The following is a 24904-nucleotide window of genomic DNA, read 5'->3' on the forward strand; positions in this document are numbered from 1 at the left end:
CGATACGGAATGTTTTTCATGCGAGCGATGTCGGCAAGGGAAGTGGGGCATTGCGAGCGACCGAGCGGCTGGTTTGGGTCCATGGGAATCGACGACGGCTTCAAATCATCGAAATTGAAGCGGCTGAGGATAGAGTTGATATAGGCGGTTTGGGACAGGGAAATGGTTTTCGAGATGGTGTCGCGCACCACCTTGATACCGAGGAGCCATGAACACGCACCCAGGTCCGTCATCGAGTACCTCTTGTTGATGTCGACCTTGAACTGACGTATCATTTTCATGCAGCTTCCTGTCACCATGCAGTCATCGACGTGCACCCCCATAATCACAATCTTCCGCCCGTCATTCTTTACAAACACCCCATGGTCCGCCTCCAACCTCCTAAACCCCAACTCCATCATTGCCTCGCACAGCGCGTCGTACCAGTTTCTCACCCCCTGCTTCAAGCCATACAGTGCCTTCTTCAAGTGAAAGACATTTGCTTTCGGATCCGCCTCTGCATATCCGCGAGGCTATTCGAGGTACACGACCTCGTCGTCGGCGAGCGGCGCGTTCAAAAATGCGCTATCAAAATCAAAACATTCAATGGGCCATTGGTTACGATTGGCGATGGCGATGAGGAATCGGAATGTGGATAGACGGGCGACGGGTGCGTATGTTTCATAAAAATCAACACCGTGGACCTGGATAAAGCCCCTGGCAACTAACCGCGCCTTGTACTTGTCTATCTCTCCTGCAGCGTTCTTTTTGATTCGCAAGACCCATTTGCAGTCGACAACATTCGCATTTTCCGGCCTTGCCACGACTTCCCAGGTGCCGTTCTTGCGGAGCGAAGCCAGCTCTGCCTGGATTGCTTGCTCCCATTTCGGCCAGTTGAAACGCTTCCTCGCCTCTGCAAACGTGGGGTTGAGATTTTCGGCGTCATCCATCACCGTCGCCATCACAAAATCCGCCACCTCGACCATCTCCCATTCATCAACCATCCCCGCTTCCTCGGTCTGTGATTCCTCCAAACCGAGCTGCAAGCCACGAGGTAGCACATTTCGAGACTTCGGCAGGTTACTCGGAACCCCCTCTCCATCTCGAAGCCGCCGCACGTACGCGCTTTCCTTCCTCACGCGCTTCCCCCGCCTAACCTCCTGGTTATCTTCCTCCTCAGTGGCAGCTTCAGTTTCAGGTGCCTTCGTGCTGGGAGCGGGTGAAATGGGGCGCTCGACCGTCTCTTCAACTTCGTCCTCGTCCAACTCATCCAACTTCTCTTCCTCCCCCTCGAGCGACACAATTTCAACCACGATTTCCACGTCTTCAGGTAAGAAATTGACGCTTCGCTCAATGGTGACTGTTCGCTTATCCGCCCAGTAGATCCAATGACCCATGCTCTCCTCATCAAATCCCATCCACCGCCCTTCCTTTGTCCTTCCGTCAAGCTTTCCGCCATCAGTGTCGTGCACCAAAACTCTGCAACCCCAAGGATGTGTCTGCGATAAGTCCGGCTTCGACCCAGTAAGGAGCTCAAAGGGTGTGGTGTTCTCGAGAGATCGGGTCCAAGTCCGATTCTTTAGGTAGACTGAGTAGTTGAGGGCCTCGCCCCAGAGGAATTTTGGGAGTTTGGCATCGTGCAGCATAGCCCGGTGGAGGCGTTGGATCGGACAGCGCACAGAGGGATGGTGGTGGAAGCTTGTTGAGTCTGCGCTACACAATGTACGGAAGTCTATCTACGTGGTCACGTGACTAACAACCGAATCCCCTGGTACATGTTTCCCCGTCCCACAAAAGCAACGTCCGCGTTGCAACAAAAACACAAACCCAAAATAAAAATTAAAAATATACTAACTAGAAATCTTCTTCAAGCGAGCCTTGATTCGGCGTATGAAGCTTCGAAATTGTGTGGCCGATTTTCCAAAAGACAGAAGACGGAAAGGGTGAACCTGCTTGCAGCTTTGCCAGTGCAACAAAGGTTTGTCGGAACACGATTCGGGAACTCGAATTTGTGCGGTAGATGAAACTGTAGTCGAGGTGGGTCTGCTTGGTGGCTGAGAACAGGGAATGCGGGTGGCTGACACCAAACTAGATGAGAAGTGCTCGGAAATTGGTGATGGACTTTGGCAACGTTGGAATCGGCGGTGAATGGAGCTGAACGGATTGGGAGTGATTCGGAGGGGTGAATATGGATAGGATTGACCGCCCGTAATAAGAAAGGAGGATCCAATGAACGTGGGGTGAGTGGTAGGGCATGCCTCCCTGGCCCACCTATTTTTCGGCTTTTTGCTGGCAGATGGCAACTGAGGGGTGGCGGTCTCAGGTAGGAAAGGTGGCGGAAGTGTGGAAGTGAGGGTGGGCGGAACCAAAGGGCCCGATATACCAGTCAGAGACGCGGGCCCCATGGGTGAAAATTTTTTGAGGGGTCCTAGGACCAGGATCTTGTGATGATAGGGATACGAAGATGAAGGGACAGACTGTAGCATTCCAGAACCATATATTCCTGCAGCTCAGTAATCTGTAACCCTCTAACCCGTTTACTGAAACTGAATGCCGAAAACTGTAGACTGAAAACTGAATGCTGAAAACTGAAACTGAAGACGGAAGGCTGATGGCGGTACACGGATAGTGCGGCTGATCCAATATGGCAAGGTCGTGTCGAATCGCTCTGTTGTCACCATATGGAGGCGTCGGATCGGACAGCGCACAGAGGGATGGTGGTGGAAGCTTGTTGAGTCTGCGCTACACAATGTACGGAAGTCTATCTACGTGGTCACGTGACTAACAACCGAATCCCCTGGTACACCGGACCTTTTCAAGAAGGGTTCGGTTGAGACGTTCGGCTGTGCCGTTGTATTCGGGGGTGTCATGGACTATGAGTCATCTAATGGTGCCGGAGTGTTCGAGATGGGCAGTAAACTCTTTACTCAGATATTCGCCGCCGCGATCTGAGTGGAGTTTCTTGATGCGCTGTCCATGCTGGGTCTGCAACCATGCCTCGAATTTGAGGTATGATTCGAAGGCGTAGGATTTCTTTGGAATGAGGTAAATGGTGGTGTATCGGCTGTAATCATCTGTGAAGCTGATGAAGTACTTCTTCTTGTTGATAGTCTCGACGGATGCTGGACCCCACAAATCAGAATGCACTTCCTCGCCCACCGCCTTAGCCTTCTCACCCTCCCTCACTTTCTGAATACCCTTCCGATGGCCCTTTCCCCGCTCGCACGACATGCAAAATGATGGCTTGCTGGTCTTGTCTAGCTCCACACCCGTCACCATCCCCTTTTCAACCAACTTCCTTGCTGCCTCATGGCCAACATGCCCCAATCGTCGATGCAACTCATCTATCGTGAGGAGTTCCTTCACGCGCCCGTGGTAACCCGCAGTTTCAGGGCGTGCTGAATAGACACGGTAAAGTCCATTCTTCACATTGACCGTCCCAATATTGACCTTCTCTTTATTGAAGATCCGGCATGTGGTGCCAGCAAAAATGACGATAAAGCCCGCCAGGGCAATACGGCTGATGGAGACCAGGGTGACTCCCATCAATGGTGCATAGAGGACATTGCGAAGGAGCACCTTTGACATACCGTCTCTGGTAGGTACGTCCACGTACATGTCTCCTTGTCCGATAGCGTTAAATTCACGCTTATCTGCAGCTGAAATGGGCTTTGGGGAGATTTCGATGTAATTGATGAAGCGGTGTCTATGGCCGGACATGTGTCGTGATGCACCGGAGTCGTACAGGTCGATATCAACAAGAGAACTTCCCATGCCACTGGTGGTGAGTGCAGCCGCATTGAAGGTGGTGGTAAAGGCCTGATCGTCCTCCTCCTTGACCAGCAAGATGAACTCAATACCGTCCTCCATGCTTTCGCCTTCTTTGCAACTCCCACCTGTCAATCCAATCAACAGCTTCAACATCTCATCCTTGTCGTTATCAGAATCATCCCACCCGTACTCGCTGCTTTCATCCAAGCACTCGTCATCGTCATCGTCTGATTCATCCTCGGAATCGGACACCTGCTGCAATTCAGGCATATCGCCGTCATCGCTCATGGAGTCGGAATGATCCGTGACATCCGAATTGGTAGGAGAGGGGTCGAGATCAAATTCGTCTGGTGAAAAGAAATCGGAGAGGGCATCTTCAGTGAGTTCTGAAAGCTCAAATTCATCGTCTGAAAAGGCTGACATGGCCATCCACGCAGCATCCGGCTCTTCCTCCTTCGCTTTGGCACTAGCCGCAGCATCCTTGCTCTTGCCCTTTCCATCCTTCTCCTTCTCCTTCCCCTTTGGCTCCTGCCCAGCCTTTCCTCCCCCTTCAGCCCAACAGTCGGCCTTATAATGGCCCTTCCTTTTGCAGTTATAACATTCTGCAAACCTCCTCCCTCTTCCAGTGTTTCCCCTTCCCTTCGACGAGCTTTCACCTGCACTAAATGCGGCATTCTCCTCTTTCTTTGACGACGATGCCTTTGAGGTCAGAAAACGGCAGTCATATTCATCAGTTAAGGACTGCATCAACTCGTCAGCTGACAGAGTTGTGCCAAGCACGCTCGACGTGGCATAAACGGAGGAAATATAGGGATTGTAGGATGGTGGGAGGGAGCTGATGGCTATGGTGTACATTTCGTCATCTGTTGGGGGGTGGCCCATAGCTGTGAGGTCTTCTCGCATGGTGCGCAACTTCGCAAAGTGTGCACGAACATCGCCTTTCTCTGGACATCTTTTGTCCTGGAGTCGGCGCCGCAAATCCAAAGAAACCATCCGGGATTTGTTCTCGAAGTCGCTTGCAAGCGCTTCCCAGATCTCGCGCGCAGTGCCCTTGCCGCGGATCTTCATAAACAGTGAGTCTGGAATCGTTGCTGCAATCTGCTGCTTGACAATAGCTTCGCCCTGTTTCCAGGTCTTCAGCTCCTTCTTCCATGCGGTTTCCAAGGCCTCGTCTGGCTTCGCACTCGAGTCCAACAACGGGTTGACTGGCTCCATTTCGGAACCATCAATATGCTCGAGGAGACCGCGTGCGTCGACGGCCCACTGGAACCGATCCTTGTAGACCACCCAGTTGGTACCAGCAACATCGAGCTTTGGAATGCGGAGAAGGTCGTCACCTAGTTTGGTAGTGGACATGATTGCAACGGAGTTATTGACAGTAAGGTTTTATGGCAGACAGTAGTGTATATCGAGAATTTAGCAGTGTACACCGGGGCCCATAACCTAATGGAAACAATAGCACTCAGTATGTAGGAAACAGACTGATATATTCGGTAAGCTGTACCTAATGGAAACAATAGCACTATACGGAAGTTTGAGTAAAGGTAAATAAGGGATATCAGGACATAGCTCACCTCAGTATGTAGGAAACAGACTGAGGTGGCTCGTCGACGAGAAACGAAATATATAGGGACACGAACATGAATGTTGCGTGTCCATTCAAGAAAGAAAGAACAAAATAAACATATGCCAACATGCGCAAACGCGGCGTGTTGGTTTGAATATCCAACATAGTTCACTCACCCAGATCTTAGGGGTGCATGGGGGTAAACGAAGGCCGAGAAAATGAATAGATCGATACATGATATCTCAAAGTTCGCCTATACCTAACGGAGCTCGGCACACACTGCAAAAATCTGTCATCAAAATGAGTCCCTGCGTGTGTATAAGATACTATACTCAGAATCGACATTTGTATAAGAGCTGTACGCATTCTAAACTGGGCATTCAGTATCGCGACAACATCATTCACTTGACAGTCAAACTACTACTACCTCTATCCTTCCACCCATAGCCAAAATGTCTCACAGTAATGAAGTTTTTCAAAACCACATTGATTTTCTGGATCTTTGTGCTGAATATCAGGGACTCCAAGTCTTCAAAGTTCAAACCCAAACGTGAGTATGAGTATCCCTACGAGTCACAGAGGTGTTTTCTAACCATTCTTCGAACTTACACAGCGCTGCCAGTCGGTCCAAACGTGGGATACTTGGGCCAGGTCGCATGTACACCTAACGGTAAAGTTCAGAACCCCGTAAGTATTCAAATTTTAAAATTTCTCAACACACACTCACCTCAATCCTAGCGCGGCCTGTTTTTCCTATTAAAGGAGGGCAGCGATGCCCTTGGAGACATTGTAGACTGGGAGCCCGTATTCATCGATATTGAACAAGGCCAATTCTCAACCTGGCGCGGTGTTCCCGCCGATCCTGAGCGTTACGTGTGCGGCGGCCATTTCTTTGTGCTTGGGGTGGACAAGCCTACGGCGGAGCAGACGGCTAGTATCAGAGCCATCCGCAAGGACCTCGTTTCGGAACGTCAGCCGCAGCGTCTTGTCTGGGAGATCCGCCTACCCAAGGCGAAACTGAGCATTTGGGATATGGAAGTTACGGACCACCTCCATGTCGTACCATGCGCGTTCATATCGACGGTATCAGATTCTGTTGAGGAGTTGGAGATACCTGTGGTCCGCTTTGACGCGTAGAAAGCTGTTCTAAGCGGCCTTGGTATGTGATGTGACCATGTTGAATGTTCATATATATAACTCATCATTTCATGTGTGCGTAGAGGCCACACACTCGCCACGCGTGTCTAATCTTTGCTTGACAGATGTATTGCGTTGTGTAGAAAATATAACAAAAAAAAGTTGTCATTGGGAATCATGACCATTCCATCGAAGACATTGACCGAACTCCTGGGATACATTTCAATGTTCTGAAGGCATTTTTCAAAAACAACTGTAACCTTTAATTCCTCCGAGAAATTAAGATACCTGTAAAGATGTAACGAAGTACTTGGTACACGACGATTGAAGATTTGAGACTTGAAAAGATGTCACTAGGAGTACCCTTCAAAGTAAACATCCGATGGTCCTTGGTCCACGCCATACCAATTCATCCAGGTTGCTGCGTTCATCAACTAAATAGGCAGTAGATTACAATGCAATGTAATCCCATACAATAATTTTTTAGTCTTACAAATCCACCCAATTTTTGGGGCCTGGTTTACAATGTCAAGCAATAGTTTTATTAGGTTAGAAAGTGGTCATAATTATTCAATTTAAATTTTTATTCATTTGAGTACAGTAGTAGGGACATGTTATGCATGTACATTGAAAGCGCATGCAATATCGGACTAGTGTGCGTGCACGTTCTCCTTCCCGCCCGCAGACCAGTGCGGCGCGCCGAGGATGGGGTGCTGATACCCCTGCTGTGCATGAGAATGCTGCTTGTGCACCTCCTCCGTGACCAGCGCATCCTCTCCGAGCAACACTCTCTCATCCACAGGCTTCATCACGAGCAAGACAGATAAGAATAACACCTAATATGATGCTCAGTAAACCCATATTCCAACAGTTAAACAATAGAATGAATACGTACCACTGTCTCGAGCGGGTCAAAGAGAAGCGTGAGCGGTTTGGCGAGCTAGAGACGGGTAAATAGAATGTTGTAGAATCAAGTTAGTAAACAACTTTTTGATAGTAACAAATACTTAATAAAAAAAAGGAAAAAAATATGACTGAGCGGGAGAGTAGTGGATAATGGATCAATGTGAAATAGAAAAAATGCAGAAATGCAGAATGCAGAAAACATATACAGAAAAAAGCAATAAGAGAAGCGTGATAGATGCGGCGAGGGACGAGGGATAACGAGGGTTGGAGGAGGAGGTGATGAATAAAACAAAAACCACAGCTCACCTTGCCCTCTAAAATCCACCCATGCCACCCATGCCACCCATGCCACCCATACCACCCATACCCCCAGCACCTGCCTTCTCCTCCTCGGGAGAATTGACGACACACGCCTCGCTCGTGAACAGCAAGCTGGCTACGCCGCTTGCATCCACCAACGCCGTGCGCACGACTTTCAAGGGGTCAACGATGTGACCCTTGCGCACCATGTCGACGTACTCGCCCTTGGTGGCGTTGTAGCCCCAGGAGAACTTGTCTGCGCTGCCATAGCCCGTTGGGCCTGCAAGGAATGTTAGATGGTTCCAGATGTACATTGTGTACAACACCACTCACCCTGGTTCAAAAGAGCACCAACGATAACAGCACTCTTCTCATTGGCATTATTCAGAATCGCACGCGTAGGCTGCGTAAGCACACGCCTGATAATACCCACACCCAACTCCTGATCAAAGTTGGCCATACAAATAGGCTGGGCATCTCCACTCACAGGGTTGCTCGTGCTCGCAGCCTGCGCACTCGCCGTCGCGAGCTGCAACGACGCCTTGAGGAGCGCAACACCGCCTCCGGGGAGGATACCCTCCTCGACAGCAGCGCGCGTCGCATTGAGCGCATCGTTGTATCTGTCCTTCTTCTCGCCAACCTCGACCTCGGATGCACCACCCACCTTGATGACAGCTACACCTCCGCTCAGCTTTGCGAGACGCTCTTGCAACTTGCTGCGGTCAAAGTCGCCCGTCGTGGGGTCCACAATCAAGGCACGGATCTGCTTGCACCGTGCAGCAATCTGATGTGACGCTTCCAGTCGAACCAAGCATCTCCGCTGACGCACGCTCGAGCTTGACATCGAGCTCGTCCGTGAACACAGTTCCACAAGTGAGAATAGCAAGGTTGCCGAGGATGCTCTTGCGGTTGTCTCCAAACCCAGGAGCCTTGACAGCGCACACCTGCAGCTGACCACGGAGTTTGTTGAGGATGCAGGCAGTGAGAGCCTCGCCATCAACGTCCTCCGCAATGATGATCAGTGGCCGTCTGGCCTGCGCCGCGGCCTCAAGGGCAGGGAGGATATCCTATAGAGCAGATATCTTCTTTTCTGAAAGCAGGATGAAGGGCTTCTTGAACTCGACGTGTTGGGTCTTGGTGTTGGCGATGAAGTAGGGTGAAATGTAACCACGGTCGAAGCGCATACCCTCGGTGATCTCAATCTCGTCCTCAATTGTCTTTCCCTCCTTCACAGTGATCACACCCTCCTTTCCAACCTTCTCCATTGCCTGAGCAATCAACCCTCCAACGTGGGCGTCACCGTTTGCGGAAATAGTGGCGTGATTGTTTTGGCGTGTGCGGAGAGGAAAGAGACGACGCGGTCGACGGCGGCCTGGGAACCACAGCGCAGGTCCATGGGGTTGCATCCAGCTGCGACATTCTTAATACCTTCTGAGTAGATAGCACACACAAGAACAGTAGTGGTTGTCGTGCCGTCCCCAGTAATCTCGTTTGTTTTTGATGCAACGTCTTGAATCAGGCTGAACAAATCTACTTAGAGCTTTGCATGAAAACAACGAAATGGGAAGACATACCGAGCGCCCAGGTTCTCAAACTTGTCTTTGAGAGTTATAGACTTTGCGACCGTTACACCATCTACCGACAACCAGACCCTCGTCAGCAAACAAGCTGCCTCTCCCAGAACCACGGAACACGCACCCTTGGTGATTTTTGGTCCACTGTACGCCTGCTCAATGATCACATTGCGACCCTTTGGTCCAAGTGTTGCACATCGACGCAACTATCCGAGCTATGTGAAATAGGTGCCAGCGGTTTCGACGTGGACTCAGAGATGTTTGTCAAACAAGATCAGCAGATGTCGGAGCTTCAAAATCAAATCAAGCGGAGCCTGAACTCACTTGAAGTCCCGTTGCAAGCAAATCATGTCCACTTTGTTTGCTTTTTTCTAACCACCACCATCCTCTGCCCACGGATATACATGGGGGCAAGGTACGTGTATTCATCTTTGTAAATTGATGTCTCCTCCTCGCACTAACATCATACACATCTTCCTTTAACCAAAACAAGTTATAGATTATACTTTTTTGGTGAGTAATAGATGATTCTCACTCGGTGCTCATCAGTACTCACCACATACTAGGACCAACTATCTTGAACACTTGGATGAAGGGTCAGTAGTCTTCAGTGTGCTTTACACTACTAACATTACTTGTGAAAGGTCCCGGACAACCAGACACTTGGATACAGACTTGAAAGCATGTACATGTAAGTATATGCGCTTTTTATTGGTTTTTGATTCATTTTTTGATGCATATATTTTGGTCCTCCATTGCCCGTACCACTTCAGCTGTTCCGAATGCTGAAAGCTGCCTTTTCCCGTGCGTCTTCACCATTCACACCTTCTTTGTGTCATTGAGTGTAGGAATTGTCAGCTTCAGGTTCTGTTTTGGTGTTGAGGGTCCGGAGCCGTTCACGCTAGCATGCGGGTTCAATGTGTCTTATATAGTTGTACTATTTTTATGAATAAATAATCTATTTTTCATTATGATTTTTTGTGTGCTCCAAAAGGCATTACAATTGCAATACCCAGAAATATTGTAAACCTCAAATTAATTTATTCACACTGCAATATTTCCGTTTTCTTACAACATTTCAAGAGCGTTGTAACGCAGTGCGAGAATTTCGAAGAAAAAAATATTTTATTGGGTTTACAATGCTTTGTAATCTACCCGCACTTTTTATGATGTTTGTTGATTGAAATCATGGCAGTTGTATGGACGTCCGAGGGCTTCCGAAGAGCCCTGTGCTCAATATCCAGAATCACAACAAAAAGGCAGAACAAAATGACTTTTAGACTTACTTAAAGTAGACAAACAAATCCGAGCAGGTGAAGTCTGAATCAAGGAAATGGAAGAGGGACATGGGGTCTTCAGCGCCACACCCATAATTTCCGTCTATGATTCCTAAACCACTTCCCTCATTCTGACCAGGCTACCAAAATCGCATGAACTTCAACAATAACAGAATGTACGTAATCCCTCGTCTTCGTTGGATGGAAGAGATTCTTGGCGGGTAATCGAGCCTTGAAGGATGAAGGGTCCCTCCTATCAATATCATATCACGTACCGAATGACCTCCGAACTAGGGAACCGAAAAAGATTGTCCAATGCAGAGAGCGTAAATGACGGTTGGGAAGGTGAACATACCTCTGGCGCTATATGAACATTGCTATTCGGACACGAACTCGGTCCCTCGGAACACGCAGAGACAAGGGCTTTTCGTTGGAACATTCATTCAAGCATGACCTAACCAAATCGTGGAGTCAGCAGCAGCAGCAGCAGCAGCAGCTCATTGTTTTCTCCCAAACAATCCATATTCACGGTCTGGAGACGATAGTATTAAAAGTTGACGCATTTCGAATCTTGCATTCCAGAGTCACTCCACCAACACTCACTGAACAGTTATTTTAATTCTTAAATCCTCTACCGCCCTCTAAAATATATTCAGTATTCGAAATGTCCAACACCAAATCTGAACTCACTAAGTATCTAATCAAATTCAGCAAGACCTCTGCTACATATGACAACCTCGTCGTTCTCACTCCAAGACATATGCCTCATCAATACCTCTCATAGTAAACGAAATATCTCTAACCAACGTTCCTCCTCACATCTACAGTACAAGGATCCTGGGGATACCTAGGCCAGGCCGCCTGGAAGCATGACGGCCCAACCGCGCCTCCCGTAAGCCATCCCCCAACACCCGCCCAGTCCAAACAAAACCATCCTAACACCCCTCCTTCTCCTTTTCCTCATCCATCCAGCGCGGATTCATTCTCATGGCCACAGAAGGCAGCGACGCGCTCGGCGACATCGCCGACTGGGAACCAGTCCAGCGCAGCGCCGAGCCCGCGCCGTTCACCATCTGGCGCGGCATCCCCTCCGACGGGCACTGGAAAATGTCAGTGCAACGTCAGTGCTGTAAGTGCATGTCAGTGCATACCACACCAATGTCAGTGCAAACTGCAGTGATGTCAGTGCAATGTCAGTGCACATTTACCATCATGTATAAGTTGGTCAGGTTAATTTCTTGTATGTCAGGGACATGTCAGTGCATTTGTCAGTGCATCGTGCAGTGGCAAAATTTGTACTTATTACTTGAAAGCTGTGTGGCCGTGAGAAAGTTAACTTAGAACAAAGTATGCTTTAATCGTTCGTAGTTTCTGGGTCAGACCTGGCTAGATAACAAAACATAGTAGTAGATATATACTCTTTAAGACGTAAAGTAGAAATATATTGTATCGATCTGAGCACAAATTGCAGAAAATCAAAAGAATTGTAGTAGAATCATCGGATAGGCACCTCAAAGTGTCCCTTTGTATAACTAATCCAACATCTTATGTCGACGATGCTTTAGGATTGGCCTTGGCTTGGGCCGCGGTTCATTAGAGGGCGCTTGGACTGGTCTCTTTGGCAGATCAACATAATTAGGTCCATACTAGAGATATAGTAAGCATAAACCTAATATTGATGTTGAGTAAATCAGATACTCACTTCTAGTTCTTCTTCATGTTCAAATGGGTCACGGTCACCACCATTCCAATGGGAGGGTAGATCTTGATAGGGACCCCAGTTATCTTGATGGTTTCCGACGTCCTTACCCCATGGTTTGTTGCCTGCAGGTCCAGAGCAAATAGAATGCTCAAACATCTCTTCTTCTAGAAGTGAAAGACATTCAAGATCAACATCCACCTTTTTAATGATGCGGCGGCTCTTTGGTGTGCACTGGGCGATCCATGCTCTCTCTATTAGAGACATATTGCGGTGTTCTGTTGAAGGTTTCGTGTCAGCAATGAGCGAGGCAATATAAACTGTATATGCATGCGCCAGTGGAAGAAGTGAGGTCCAGAAGCGACGCAAAGACCTATCGCCCATTGCAACATTGGCCTCAAACCAGTTTATAATTTGTGCACACTCGATTGGAGTCAATGGACCCGTGTGTGCAACAATCTCCTTGGAAATATCTTTCTGACTTGCTTCAAGCCATGCTTTGGCCGGAACAAGGGCAGAATCAACCTTTTCAGGTTCGAGAAGAAGTTCCGTGAGTATATCACGAGCTGGAGATAATGCAGAATCAACCATGGTCGAATATCCGATGGATGAGTCGCTCATGATATCATCAGCGTCAGGAAGAAGCCAGGTAGGTGTCCATTTCCCAAGCTGCATCGCAAAAGAATCTCAGCACACGATATTAATTTAATTTTGAAAGCAGCACCTACCTGTATCTGACGTCGTGCATGTACATCTCCCCATAGCGAGTCAACCACATCTTTCAATGGCACACGGGACATTCCATTTATCTGTGCAGGTGGGGGCAATATAAACTCACAGCCTCTCCACCATCGTATCGTCAAAAGTCCATCCGAATCTTCAAGCGAAATTAAGCGCCCGGGATACCAAAAGCCCTGGTGTTTAACAAGTACACCTCTACCACAACGGAGCCTCTTGTTTAACGGCAGAGAAGACAGAGTGCGTTCTTCCATTTCCCTGAAATAAACTGTTAATATTTACATCAAATGTCAGAGAAGATTGTGAACCTACTTCCGAAGAGCAGCCTGTGAAGGTTTTCTTGATGAACGACGAACTGGAAATCTGGGAGGCCTTTCGTTGTGCTTGTAGCAAATGAAACGTGAGCGGTTTCCAAGTCTGCATGCAGTTCCATTTCGCTGACATGCAATATGAGACCACTCTAAGCATCTCGAGCATTGAATTACAGCTCCTTCAATGTCATTGCGATATAACACATTTCCATTTCCAGTGGCTCCACATCGACAGTTAATGGAAAAGTCTGAGTCGGGAGGTGATACATCTCGCAATGGACTCGCTGGCATATTGCTGAAATCGTTGGGAGGTCCTGTTGCAAGAAATTCTAGTGCTGATTGATCCGAGTCAGATTTGCCTTTGATAGTATGATGAGTTTTGCCGCCAGTTGTTGAGTCTGATTTTGAATCGCTATTGGCTATATGGGTCGAGTCTGATTTCGAATCGTCATTGGCTATCTGGGAGATATGGACATATTCAATAGTAGACCGAAGAGCCATCTAGTTTTTGCGCTGTTCATGGGGGAGAAGAACAAGATTATGGACGCCTGTTTGAAGAGAAACTGTTGGTAAGGCCATTGATGAATTTTGGGTAAGTTGTATATCATAGCGTCGGAGTAGTGCCTGAGATCAAATGTCGTAGAACCGCTCTTGTGCTTCAGTACCACCACGAAGACAATAGAGTGCATATATAACACCATAACCGTCAGGAAGTGAGATATTCTTTCCAGAAACAAAGCCTGCAAATTTCGCCTTGGATTCAACTTTAGGGTGTCCACCATAGAGCTGTCCGTCGTACGTATATATTGTTTTTTGATTGCCTGACACATACCGTAGATTGAAATGGCTTGCCGTAGGGCTATGGAGAACGAGAGCAACAAGGTCATAGACAATGAATCCTCGTGGTCTTCATGGAACTTTGCAAATGAAGCAAAGGCTTGTTCGTGTGTATTTGATAGAGATCCCTTGATGAATTTTCGGCGCTCTTTTCCGACCCGATCCGCATTGAGAAGCACAGGAGTTATATCAGCAACAGACTCTCCTGGGCCATTAAGAGTAGGAACTCCCATTACAAGAGCAAGCGGTCCAGACTTTGGATGACTCTCGACAATGGCTTCAAACTGCTGACGCTGTCCTGGAAGAATATGAAGAATGTGGGTTGGGCGCCGGTGTGTGTGAGTGCCGTGATTAGAAAAGTGAACCCCATACTTCCAAGTCGAAATAACAGACTCAACGGAACACAGTTCGTGTTTCCGTTCCAAACCACAGTGGCATGGTAAAGCACATTGAATATCACGGCTAGTTTTTCGAGCCTGAGGTCGGATAATCATTTGGCAGGTAGGATCCAAACAGACAATAATACCAAGACATTTTCGTGTAATTTGGTGACCATTTTGCCAGACCTCCGCATGCACAGATCTGTTTCGACGTCCACCAGAGGTAGAAAAGGCCCAGTGAAAAGTAAGATTGCCAGTTTTAGCATATTCTTGATGAGTAAAATCCAGCTCAAGATCACCGTCAGGCCAACCATCCCAAGTATTGCTAGTAGTAAATTCTATTCCAGGGATTGACACAGATAGACCTTGTACAGCTGCTGATGACGGAACCGAGTTGACAGTTGGTTGGGATTGTGTAACCTGCATCGGTGCCGGTGTCACGGAAAGGCGTCCATTAGAATGAGCGTTGGAATTCTCGATATAGCTGATAAGATTCCCTAAGAATAGATTGGTGAGCTCTGGTATGGATATAATTTTGGACCGCTAACCCAATGCATCATATACAGGAATAAAAGACTTGACATCTATCACACTAGACGATGCTACGATTGTTGGAACTTTATCTGGAGCTTTAGGAGACTTTTCTTCTGGCATGTTGGAATCTTCTTCAAAGTAAGTATATATATGCTTCAAAAAGCCCTTTATTTCTAGTTAGCCTTTGAACATAATTTAGTGCTATACATACTATAAGACCCATTTAATTCGTTGCAAATGCTCTGTATGTTAGTAAAGCAGGAAGAGGGGTTTCTAACCCAGAAAATTGCAATCATCCCAAACATTCCCCGTCGCAACCACTCTATCCGGATCCCTTTTGCCCCCTTTCGATAAGTTGATAAGCCCCCTTTAAATATCCAATCACGGCTGATAACTCACCATTGCATTCCATTGTGTACCTCATTGGAAATAGGGAAAAAAATAAATACAATGTTAGTGCACCGTCAGTGCGTGTCAGTGCATTGTCAGTGCACTGTCAGTGCGTGTCAGTGCACCGTCAGTGCACCGTCAGTGCATGTCAGTGCATGTCAGTGCATGTTGGCACTAAGTCAGTGCAATTGCTTGGCAGTCAGTGCATGTGTCAGTGCATTAACTCTTGGCAACAACAATACGTACGGACTCATTAATTTCTTCCACAGAACAAACTACTCAATTGTGCATTTCCCTCCAAATAATACTCTGTTACTGGAGAAAACTATGTCATTTTGTGCACAACTACATTATCTTTTGAATGGTATATACCATGTATCTTACAAGCTGATGCCCCGACCTGTGCATATATTTTACTGACGACGCAACTGTGATGGATAGGTGAGATCACGCGGTCTATATTTCTCATTCTTTCATGACATCATTGACCTATATGTTAACTGCCCGGTTGCGTCATTTATTGCCTTCGTCAAATTTATTTGCGTCAAAGCAACTCTAACACTACCATAGAAGTAACCTAAAAGCAAAAAAATACTCATAAGGTACATGTAGCCGGGCATACAGAAATCAGTGTGGCTGCTCGCGTGCGTGCGTTTTTGCGTGTGCTTGCGTGACACACATTTTTGCGCAAGAACTATGTTCTGCACGCATATTGATGTGTGCTGCACGCATTGTCACAGCTGTGTCACACGTAGGATTCTAATGTAACAGTGCTCGTTAGCATTCATTTGTAATTATTTGGTGCGTAATAATGTATTGTTAGTATGCCCTTGTATTATGCCGGCCACCACCATGGGTATCAAGGAGTTAGGATGTAGGTTATTACATGGTTTATGCTGTATTTGAACTAATTAACATCATATATACCTTTAAAAGTCTATAATACATGGTATGTGTAGGTGTTTGAGGCTCGGAACCGGTAGAACTTCAATGAAACAATTTGCTGTTACAGGGCCATACAAACAATGAACTCAAGGGATGGCTTGGTATGCCGTGTCCCTTGGCGTGTGCCTTGCAACAATCTCCGACTCCACAACCAAGAGTCGGCAATAAGATCGGCAAAGATTTATGATTGGTAATATCCGATCAAATGGTGAACTTAGAGAAAAACGACAATTTTGTCTTTTCAACATACAATTTATGTTGTTGAGCGACCACCAGCGTGACACCACAGCACGCTAGGTGCACTCAAAGGCACGCATTTGCCACGCAAGCAGCACGCGACCCACTTTCCCATGAGAACGTGATGGCACGCGACAGCACGCGATAGCACGCGACCCAATTAAGTGCGTGCAATTAGCACGCAAACAGTTGTGATCTGCACGCGATGGCCCCGCAAGCACTTTAAGCTTGCACGCTAGTATGAAATAATGCGTTTTGGATTATTCTACTGCAAAATATGTTTGGATGTACCATTAGACATATTGAATTTTCACCTTGGCATTGATATTGAATGTTTCAAAGATTCAAATAAATTAAAAAGTGAAACTCAATAGCAGTGAACTCATCAAATGAGTATATTGTGGTATGTAGTTGTGTTCCTGTTTGGGATCTACGTGCCTTGTTACTCGAGTTGCACTACCTCTAGGCTCCACAAGTGGGCATAATATGATCTAGCAACAAAGACATACAACCTATATAAAGGGTATTAATTTTCAAGGTCAATAATCATTCTACTCGTCAGATCTTTCCTCACACTTCTTTTCTCATCTTTGATTTGGCAATGAACTTAATTGTAAGCATATACTTGATGGAACACTCGAGATCTATATTGATCTTAAACTCTTCTACAAGGGCGTTATAAAAAATGTCTATGACTTCTTCTTTGAAAAACGGAGCCTTGACAGGCTACCAGATCAGTGTATCACAATGAATTCCAACATGGTTCCTATATATGACTCCAATGGTTAGGCCCATTCTTCTAATATGATTATTCAAAGTTTTGACTATAATTTCAGGAAGGATTGAAGGATATTGTCGCATACAACAGACTAATACTACTGCAGCTCGTAACTATGCCCAGCGCAACAGTGAGTGTAATTTATCACCCTGAAGTCGGATTAACCTGACGAAATTATCCAAAACTATGGTCTTGTTTCCATTTGAACACCACACTTTGTTTAGCCCCTGCCGCGCATTCTAATATCCTTGCACTTCCATCAACTCCTGCTGTTCCATCTGGAACTCTCCCTTTACAACCTACCAATTTGCCTTCTGTAGGAGTGGCTGTAGATTGGGATGGATGGCCCGATGGAGAGTTTTCTCAAGACTTTTCCTTTGATGAAGTGGCTAAGACTGGCAACCTTCTCATTCACTGGGCGCATAAAGTCAATGGTGGCGACAGATACGGGAATGATCATGCCAATAAATGGAGAAAGGGAAAACGCTCTTCAAGGCGCTGTCTAGGTGCAATCATATGCGATAATCAGGACTGTACAATTGTGATACGTCCAAAGACCAGCCCACAGTCCATAATTATGCAAATGAAGGAATCCTGTCTATGTGGTTCCTATTTGATACGACAGACTTGCAACGTTGTGGCATATACTTGGAGGTGGTCTGGAGGTGTCCATTTCTACAACACGGGGATTCACAAACATCGTCGTCCTGGCCGCATTCTTCATGCTCTTCCTGTCAGGGCAACACTATAATCAGTGTGACAAGGCCACCAACAAAGATTAAGCAAGAGAGAAAGAGAGAGAGCAGAGGGAGAGTAAGAGAGCAAAGAGAGAATAAGAGAGTGAAAGAGATTCAATGGTTCTAAGAGATCACACCAATGATAGTGGATATCCTAAGAGATTGAAGCTGAAGCTACAGCTACCTACAAGTCCAGTATTTATACTCTACAGCTATTCTAGAATATTCCCTACATTACATCATAAAGGAAGGTTAAAGAATAAAAGTGACATCATATAGAAAAAGGATAAGTAAGACTAGGAATCATATAGAATTTACTAGAAAGAAGTGGAGCAAGAAGGCTGTGATGAAAGAAATAAACTATCTAATCAGATAATTGATAAGATAATGAAAGGATAAGATAATTCTGTGAAGATAAAGAGGGGAAACTGGAGAAACCCTGACATCACCCCCTCTCTAAGGCACATTTTCCACAATGTGCACATGGATGGGTTAGTTTAGAGGGTTTAAGAAGAGGAGGAGGTTCAGTAAAGTTAATAATAGGAGTGAAAGAAAGTCTATCAAAGGTCATAGCAGAAATCCTTCTAGGTGCTGAAGGATGTTTGGCATGGAAGTCCTTGATAGCCTTAGAAGCATTTTTCAAATGCTCTGCAGGCTCCCAAGTGCATTCTTCATTAGGATAGTTCTTCCACTTGACCAAATATTGAAGTTTGTTTCTAAAAAGTCTGCTGTCCTTGATAAATTCAACTTCCCACTCAGGATTTTCTCCTTGAATGACAGGAGGTGGTCTAGAAGGAGGCTTTCTTTCTACAATATCTGGGTGATAAGGTAGAAGTTTAACCACATTAAACACTGGATGGATTTTCATGGTAGATGGCAGCTTAAGCTCATAGGCATTAGGGCTAATAACTTTGGTAATTTTGTAAGGCCCATATCTTTTATCATCCAATTTCTTGGAGGGCCTATCAGTTTTGAGGTCCTTGCCATCCAACCATACCAAATCCCCAACTTTGTACTGAGTTGGAGTACCTCTGTGTCTATTATAGAATTTAGCCATATCATCAGCAGCTTTTCTAAGTGCAGACTCTGCTTCTTTCCTGGCTTCTTCCATATTTTTCACAAAGGTATCCACAGTGTCCATTTTACTATCTCTAAGGGGTTCAGTGCCCATTCTGGGATGTCTGCCATTATTGAGCATGAATGGTGTCTGCCTGGTTGAAGCCTGAACTCTATTGTTATAAGAGAATTCAGCTAGAGCTAACCATTCAACCCAATCATCTTGTCTATGGTTTATAAAGAGTCTAAGATACTGCTCAATTTCTTGGTTAACTCTTTCAGTCTGACCATCAGTTTGGGGATGGTAGGCTGTAGATGAGGCTGTCTGGATACCAAGTATTGAGTTGAGTTCTTTCATAAACCTTGAGACAAACTGTGGACCTCTATCACACAGAATTTTAATGGGTAAGCCATGGTGTTTCCAGACATAATCTCTGTATAGTCTGGCTGTCCCTTCAGAAGTGACTTCATCTGTAGTAGGGATAATGTGGATCATTTTACTAAGTCTATCCACAACCACCATAATGGCATTATACCCTTGACATTCTGGTAACCCCATAATAAAGTCCACAGAGATGCATTGCCAGACATCAGAGGGAATCTCAGTAGGAATTAAAAGGCCAAGAGGTTTGGCTGGAAAGGTTTTGGTTCTGTTGCATCTATCACAACCTCTGGTATAGGCTGCAATAAAATGTGACATTCCTGGCCACCAATAATTCCTAGAGACTAGCTCAATTGTCTTCCATTTCCCTGGATGTCCAGCAATGAAGGCATCATGGTGCAGTTCCACAATCTTTCTTCTAAGATCTTTGTCCTTGGGAACATACACCTTCCCCCTGTAGAGAATAAGGCCTTGTTCTTCTGACCATTCCTGTCCTTCAATCTTCTTGGTAGAAGATTTCTTGAGCTCCTGAACTGCCTTGACCACCTTTTCATCCATCTCCTTAGCTTCTCTAATCTTCTTAAGAAGATCATTTTCTGCACCAGTAATGGTAGCATGACCCTGCTTGAGAGCCTGGATTTTAAAGTAGGAAGGTTTGAGGAGAACTACATTTTGGTTATCATTCTCTCCCTTTTTATGATCTGGTCTCCTAGACAAAGCATCTGGCTTAAGAGATCTTTTACCAGGCCTATGATGAAGAGTAAAATCAAATCTGGACAGGAAGAGTGACCATCTGGCTTGCCTTCTGCTGAGCTTTTGGGCAACCATAAAGTACTCTAAGTTTTTGTGGTCTGTCCAAATCTCAAAGGAATGTTGGGTTCCTTCAAGATAATGTCTCCATTCATCTAGTGCTCTGATAATAGCCAGCATCTCTTTGTCATGGATCTCATAATTCCTTTCTACTTCAGATAGACTCTTAGACATAAAGGCTACAGGATGCCATTTCCCATCTGATCCTTCCTGAGATAAAACAGCCCCAGTAGCATAATCTGAACTGTCTGCTTCAACTTTATATGGCTTGTTATCATCAGGGAAAATCAAGACAGGTGAAGAAGTGACTTTCTTCTTTAACTGGTCAAAGGCTTCCTGCTGTCTAAGACTCCATCTCCAGACTGTTCCTTTCTTTGTCAATTCATGAAGGGGCTTAGCAATGTCTGCAAAATCCTCTATGAACCTTCTATAAAAATTAACAAATCCCAAGAATGATTGGACATTCTTGACATTTTCAGGTTCAGGCCATTTAGAAACTCCCTCTACCTTGACAGGATCCATCTCAATCCTGCCTTGTGAAATGATTAGTCCAAGATATTCAATCTTTTTCTTTTCAAATTCACATTTCTCTGCTTTAAGGTAGAGTTTGTTCTGTTCTAAGATTTGCAGAACTTGCTTGACTACCTCTCTATGATGATCAAGAGTCTCAGTGAAAATTAAAATGTCATCCATGTAGACAATGACAACATTTCCATCAATGAGCTCAATAAAGATATCATTCATCATAGTTTGGAAGGTAGCAGGACTATTGGTTAAACCAAAGAACATGACCAATGGTTCAAACAGCCCTCTATTGGTTCTAAAGGCTGCTTTCCATTCATCTCCCTTTTTGATTCTGACATTGTTAAATCCCCACCTAACATCAAGTTTGGTGAAGTATTTGGCTTTGCTGAGTTTGGTGATAATGTCAGAAATCAATGGAAGGGGGTAGGAGTTCTTGATGGTCATTTCATTCAGTTTCCTATAGTCCTGGACAAGCCTAAGAGATCCATCCTTCTTCTTGACAAAGAATACAGGGGAGGCCATAGGTGACTTGGAGGGTCTAATCCTGCCAGACTTCAGATTTTCCTCTAAAAAGGCATCAAGTTCCTTTTGTTCATTGGGAGAAAGAGGATAAATCTTGGATCTGTAAGGTTCAGAACCAGGTTTCAGCTCAATAGCATGATCCCAAGGCTTTCTGTCTGGTAGCCTATCAAAAGATTCCTTTGAAAAAACACCTTTAAACTGATGATAGTGCTTAGGAACAGTTTCTTCAAAGGTTTTCTTAGGGGAATCAGCTTGCTGATGAGACTCTTCTGCTAATTTTTGAGACATAGTAGAAGTAGCATTAATAGACTGCTTCTGAGGATGAAGGTATGAAATAAAAATTCTATCCTCAGGCTCAATCTCAGAATCAGAAGAATCTTCAATAGAATCATCTTCTTCTTCATCAAATTGAGGGAGTTTCCTCCTTTTGACTGCAGCTATTCTCTGCCTCTTTCTTCTGGCTCTTTTGGCTTCCATTTGGCAGTCAGAGGGACATCTAATAAACTGGACATCCCCTGTCTTCCAATCAACATCTGGATTATGGTGCCAAAGCCAAGTATGTCCAATGATAGCAGATTTGTCTCCCAAATCACAAACAGCAAAGGTGGCCCTTTCTGTATGGTTCTTGTGTACCATAATTAAGTCTACTTCCTCATGGATAGAGCCACTCTTGTTGAGAGTACCATCAACATTATAGACTGGAATGGCTCTAGGAAGTTTCCTTGTGTTGAGATTATGATACTTCACAAAACCAGAATGCAGAAAGAGGCCAGTAGCTCCAGAATCAAGCAAAGCATCAACAGATAACCTTTTCTCTGTGTCCATTGTCTTTAAGATGACAGACAAATGGGTAGAGGTTTTAGGATTATGGTTGAGGATGTAGATCTTTTCAGGGAAGGTAGAAAGAGAGGAAGAAGAAGACATGATTTCTGCACCAGAATCTGAAGACTGAGGATCAAGTCTGTCAATTTCATTTTCTAGTACATTAAATCTATTCCATTGGGACATGTCTTTTACCAATGGTGCTTCTAAAAATTTTTCTTTTCCTCATCTTTCTGCTCCTTGCCTTCCAAGATTAATTTCCCAAAGTAGTCAGCCAGTTCTTCATGGGTCATAGCATTGATGTTAACTAATGACCTGCAGTTTACAGCCTTATGACCAGGCTTTCTGCACTTGAAGCAAACAATTGGCCTAACTGACTTCCATCCAGAGTCAACCTCCATGGGAACTACATCTGGTTGCTTTGCCTGAGCACCAAAGGTCCTTGAGCTGCTGTTGGAAAAGACTGGAGGATTTGGAGTAGGCTTAGGAACAGCCTTGGGAGTTGGGGCTTTAAGAAAGGGAGAAGATGAGGAGGAGGAAAGAGACTTGGTAAAGGCCTCACTCTGTCTCCACTGCCTATCTAGCCTAGTACTCCATTTAATCCATCCATCCAAGGTTTTGGGCATGTCAGGAACATAGTAGACTGCATTCCTGAGAGTTTCATTGAGCCCAGCCTTGAATTGGTCTACCAAAGCAGCATCATTATACCCAGTATCTGAGATCAGAGCCCTGAAGCTAGCAACATACTCATCAGCAGTCTGTCTGCCTTGCTTGAGCATGTGCATTTTATGCTTAGCTGTGTTGGAGGGGTCTGGATCTGCAAACACTTCCCTAAATTCATAAACAAAGTCAGCCCAAAGACCTTCTTGGGACTGAGCATTGTCTATTACTTTAGTCTTCTCATATGCCCACTTCCCAGCAGTACCTCCTTTCATATGAGATAGAGCACAAATAACTTTCTGAAAGTCATCTGTAATCCCTTTCCCATAGAAATATAATTTGAGCTGACTGAGGAAGTTTTCTGCCTTCTCCATAGAACCATCAAATGGATCTGGAGGTGAGACTTTAATGGCAGAGTGTGAACAGGAAGGGGCAACATGAGGGGTAGGGAAAGAGTGAATATCTAGAGCAGCAGGTGGTGGTGGTGGTGGTGATAATGGTGACTGACTGACTGGTTGCTGAGGGTGTGGTGGAGTGGATGATGACTGCTGCTGCTGTCTAAGAAAATTCAACTCTTGGGTAAGGAGCTGGACCTGATGCATGAGCTCTTCCACAGAAGGAGTGGTGGGAGGCAATTGGGAGGGGTCCATGTCCATGGGTAGGGGTAGGTAGGCTCTCTGATGTGTGTGTGGGAGAAGCTATCTACTAAAAGTGCCCTTGAAACTATACTAAGTATTCTAAAAAAAATATCTATCTACTGGATACCTAGTTGTCACACCACTCAGGGCTCTAAACCTAGGATCACAGGGTTACTGGATATTTCCTAGACCACCAAAAACAGAACACTAGTAGGACTGTGTCTGCCCCAACAGTTGGTATCCCTATCTACTAAGTTCACACACAGCACACAACAGAGAGTAGGAAAGATGATGAGCCAAAGGTCTTGAGGAAAGGTCTTGAGGAGGATGTTGAAGATTGGTGGAGATGTAGAGATTGGTAAGAAGATTGGTGAAGAGGTTGATGAAGAGGTTGGTGGGTTGGAAGTGGAGGAAGAAGGTTGAGGTAATGGTGTTGAAGAGGTTGAAGAGGTGAAGAGTTTGGTGTTGAAAGAGAGATGGTGGAGTTGTCTTGAGAGAGCTTCAATCTTCTGTCAGGGCAACACTATAATCAGTGTGACAAGGCCACCAACAAAGATTAAGCAAGAGAGAAAGAGAGAGAGCAGAGGGAGAGTAAGAGAGCAAAGAGAGAATAAGAGAGTGAGAGAGATTCAATGGTTCTAAGAGATCACACCAATGATAGTGGATATCCTAAGAGATTGAAGCTGAAGCTACAGCTACCTACAAGTCCAGTATTTATACTCTACAGCTATTCTAGAATATTTCCTACATTACATCATAAAGGAAGGTTAAAGAATAAAAGTGACATCATATAGAAAAAGGATAAGTAAGACTAGGAATCATATAGAATTTACTAGAAAGAAGTGGAGCAAGAAGGCTGTGATGAAAGAAATAAACTATCTAATCAGATAATTGATAAGATAATGAAAGGATAAGATAATTCTGTGAAGATAAAGAGGGGAAACTGGAGAAACCCTGACACTTCCAGACCAAAAGGACAGATTTGAAGCTTTGGTCAAAGCACATCCGAACACTGGACCGTTGGGACTCATTGTTGGTGTACCCGGTTTGAGTGGGCCTGGTGAATCTGTTGCAGAAATATCTGACGTATACCTGAACGCAGACTGGGTGGCAAAGGAAAGACTTAATCTACGGCGAAAAGCTCTTGGTGAAGGCCTTGGAGGAGACTCGTTTATTTCAGCATTTACACGCTTTATGGAAGAGCACCCGGGTTTCGTTATTTACTCCACAGTTGGAGTAGTGACTGTTATCTCTGTTCAATCCAGCTTCATGCGTTCTAATTTAATCAAAGACGAGCCTCTGGAAGGACCTATCAATGGGATGGTTAACGATGCGGCGCATGGATGGTGGAAAGAGCACAATTCGCTTCTCATGATCACCTCTACCTATTGT

The 24904-nt window shown here is 45.4% G+C and overlaps 4 protein-coding genes across 4 annotated transcripts; 1 reads left to right on the top strand and 3 right to left on the bottom strand.

Moving 5' to 3' along the window:
- Positions 1-5782: 5782 nt before the first annotated feature.
- JR316_0013425 (uncharacterized protein) lies at positions 5783-6454 on the top strand (the record flags this gene model as incomplete). Its single annotated transcript, XM_047899034.1, has 3 exons — positions 5783-5867; positions 5931-6004; positions 6056-6454. 3 exons carry the CDS (start codon positions 5783-5785, stop codon positions 6452-6454), a joined length of 558 nt encoding a protein of 185 aa, XP_047741887.1.
- Positions 6455-7104: 650 nt separating this feature from the next.
- On the bottom strand, positions 7105-9066 carry JR316_0013426 (Heat shock protein 60, mitochondrial; the record flags this gene model as incomplete). The annotated part of the gene is given in 7 exon segments (XM_047899035.1): positions 7105-7290; positions 7350-7394; positions 7667-7674; positions 7686-7940; positions 7994-8423; positions 8455-8727; positions 8785-9066. 7 exon segments carry the CDS (start codon positions 9064-9066, stop codon positions 7105-7107), a joined length of 1479 nt encoding a protein of 492 aa, XP_047741888.1.
- Positions 9067-12043: 2977 nt separating this feature from the next.
- JR316_0013427 (uncharacterized protein) lies at positions 12044-13760 on the bottom strand (the record flags this gene model as incomplete). The annotated part of the gene is made up of 4 exons (XM_047899036.1): positions 12044-12157; positions 12214-12879; positions 12939-13206; positions 13261-13760. The coding sequence occupies 4 exons, from the start codon at positions 13758-13760 to the stop codon at positions 12044-12046; spliced, it is 1548 nt and encodes a 515-aa protein (XP_047741889.1).
- A 129-nt stretch (positions 13761-13889) lies between these two features.
- Positions 13890-15130, bottom strand: JR316_0013428 (uncharacterized protein; the record flags this gene model as incomplete). The annotated part of the gene is given in 3 exon segments (XM_047899037.1): positions 13890-14080; positions 14092-14973; positions 15025-15130. The coding sequence occupies 3 exon segments, from the start codon at positions 15128-15130 to the stop codon at positions 13890-13892; spliced, it is 1179 nt and encodes a 392-aa protein (XP_047741890.1).
- Positions 15131-24904: the final 9774 nt, after the last annotated feature.

The sequence above is a fragment of the Psilocybe cubensis genome (genome assembly GCF_017499595.1).
Source record: "Psilocybe cubensis strain MGC-MH-2018 chromosome Unknown contig1, whole genome shotgun sequence".
In the NCBI taxonomy this organism is placed as follows: Eukaryota; Fungi; Basidiomycota; class Agaricomycetes; order Agaricales; family Agrocybaceae; genus Psilocybe; species Psilocybe cubensis.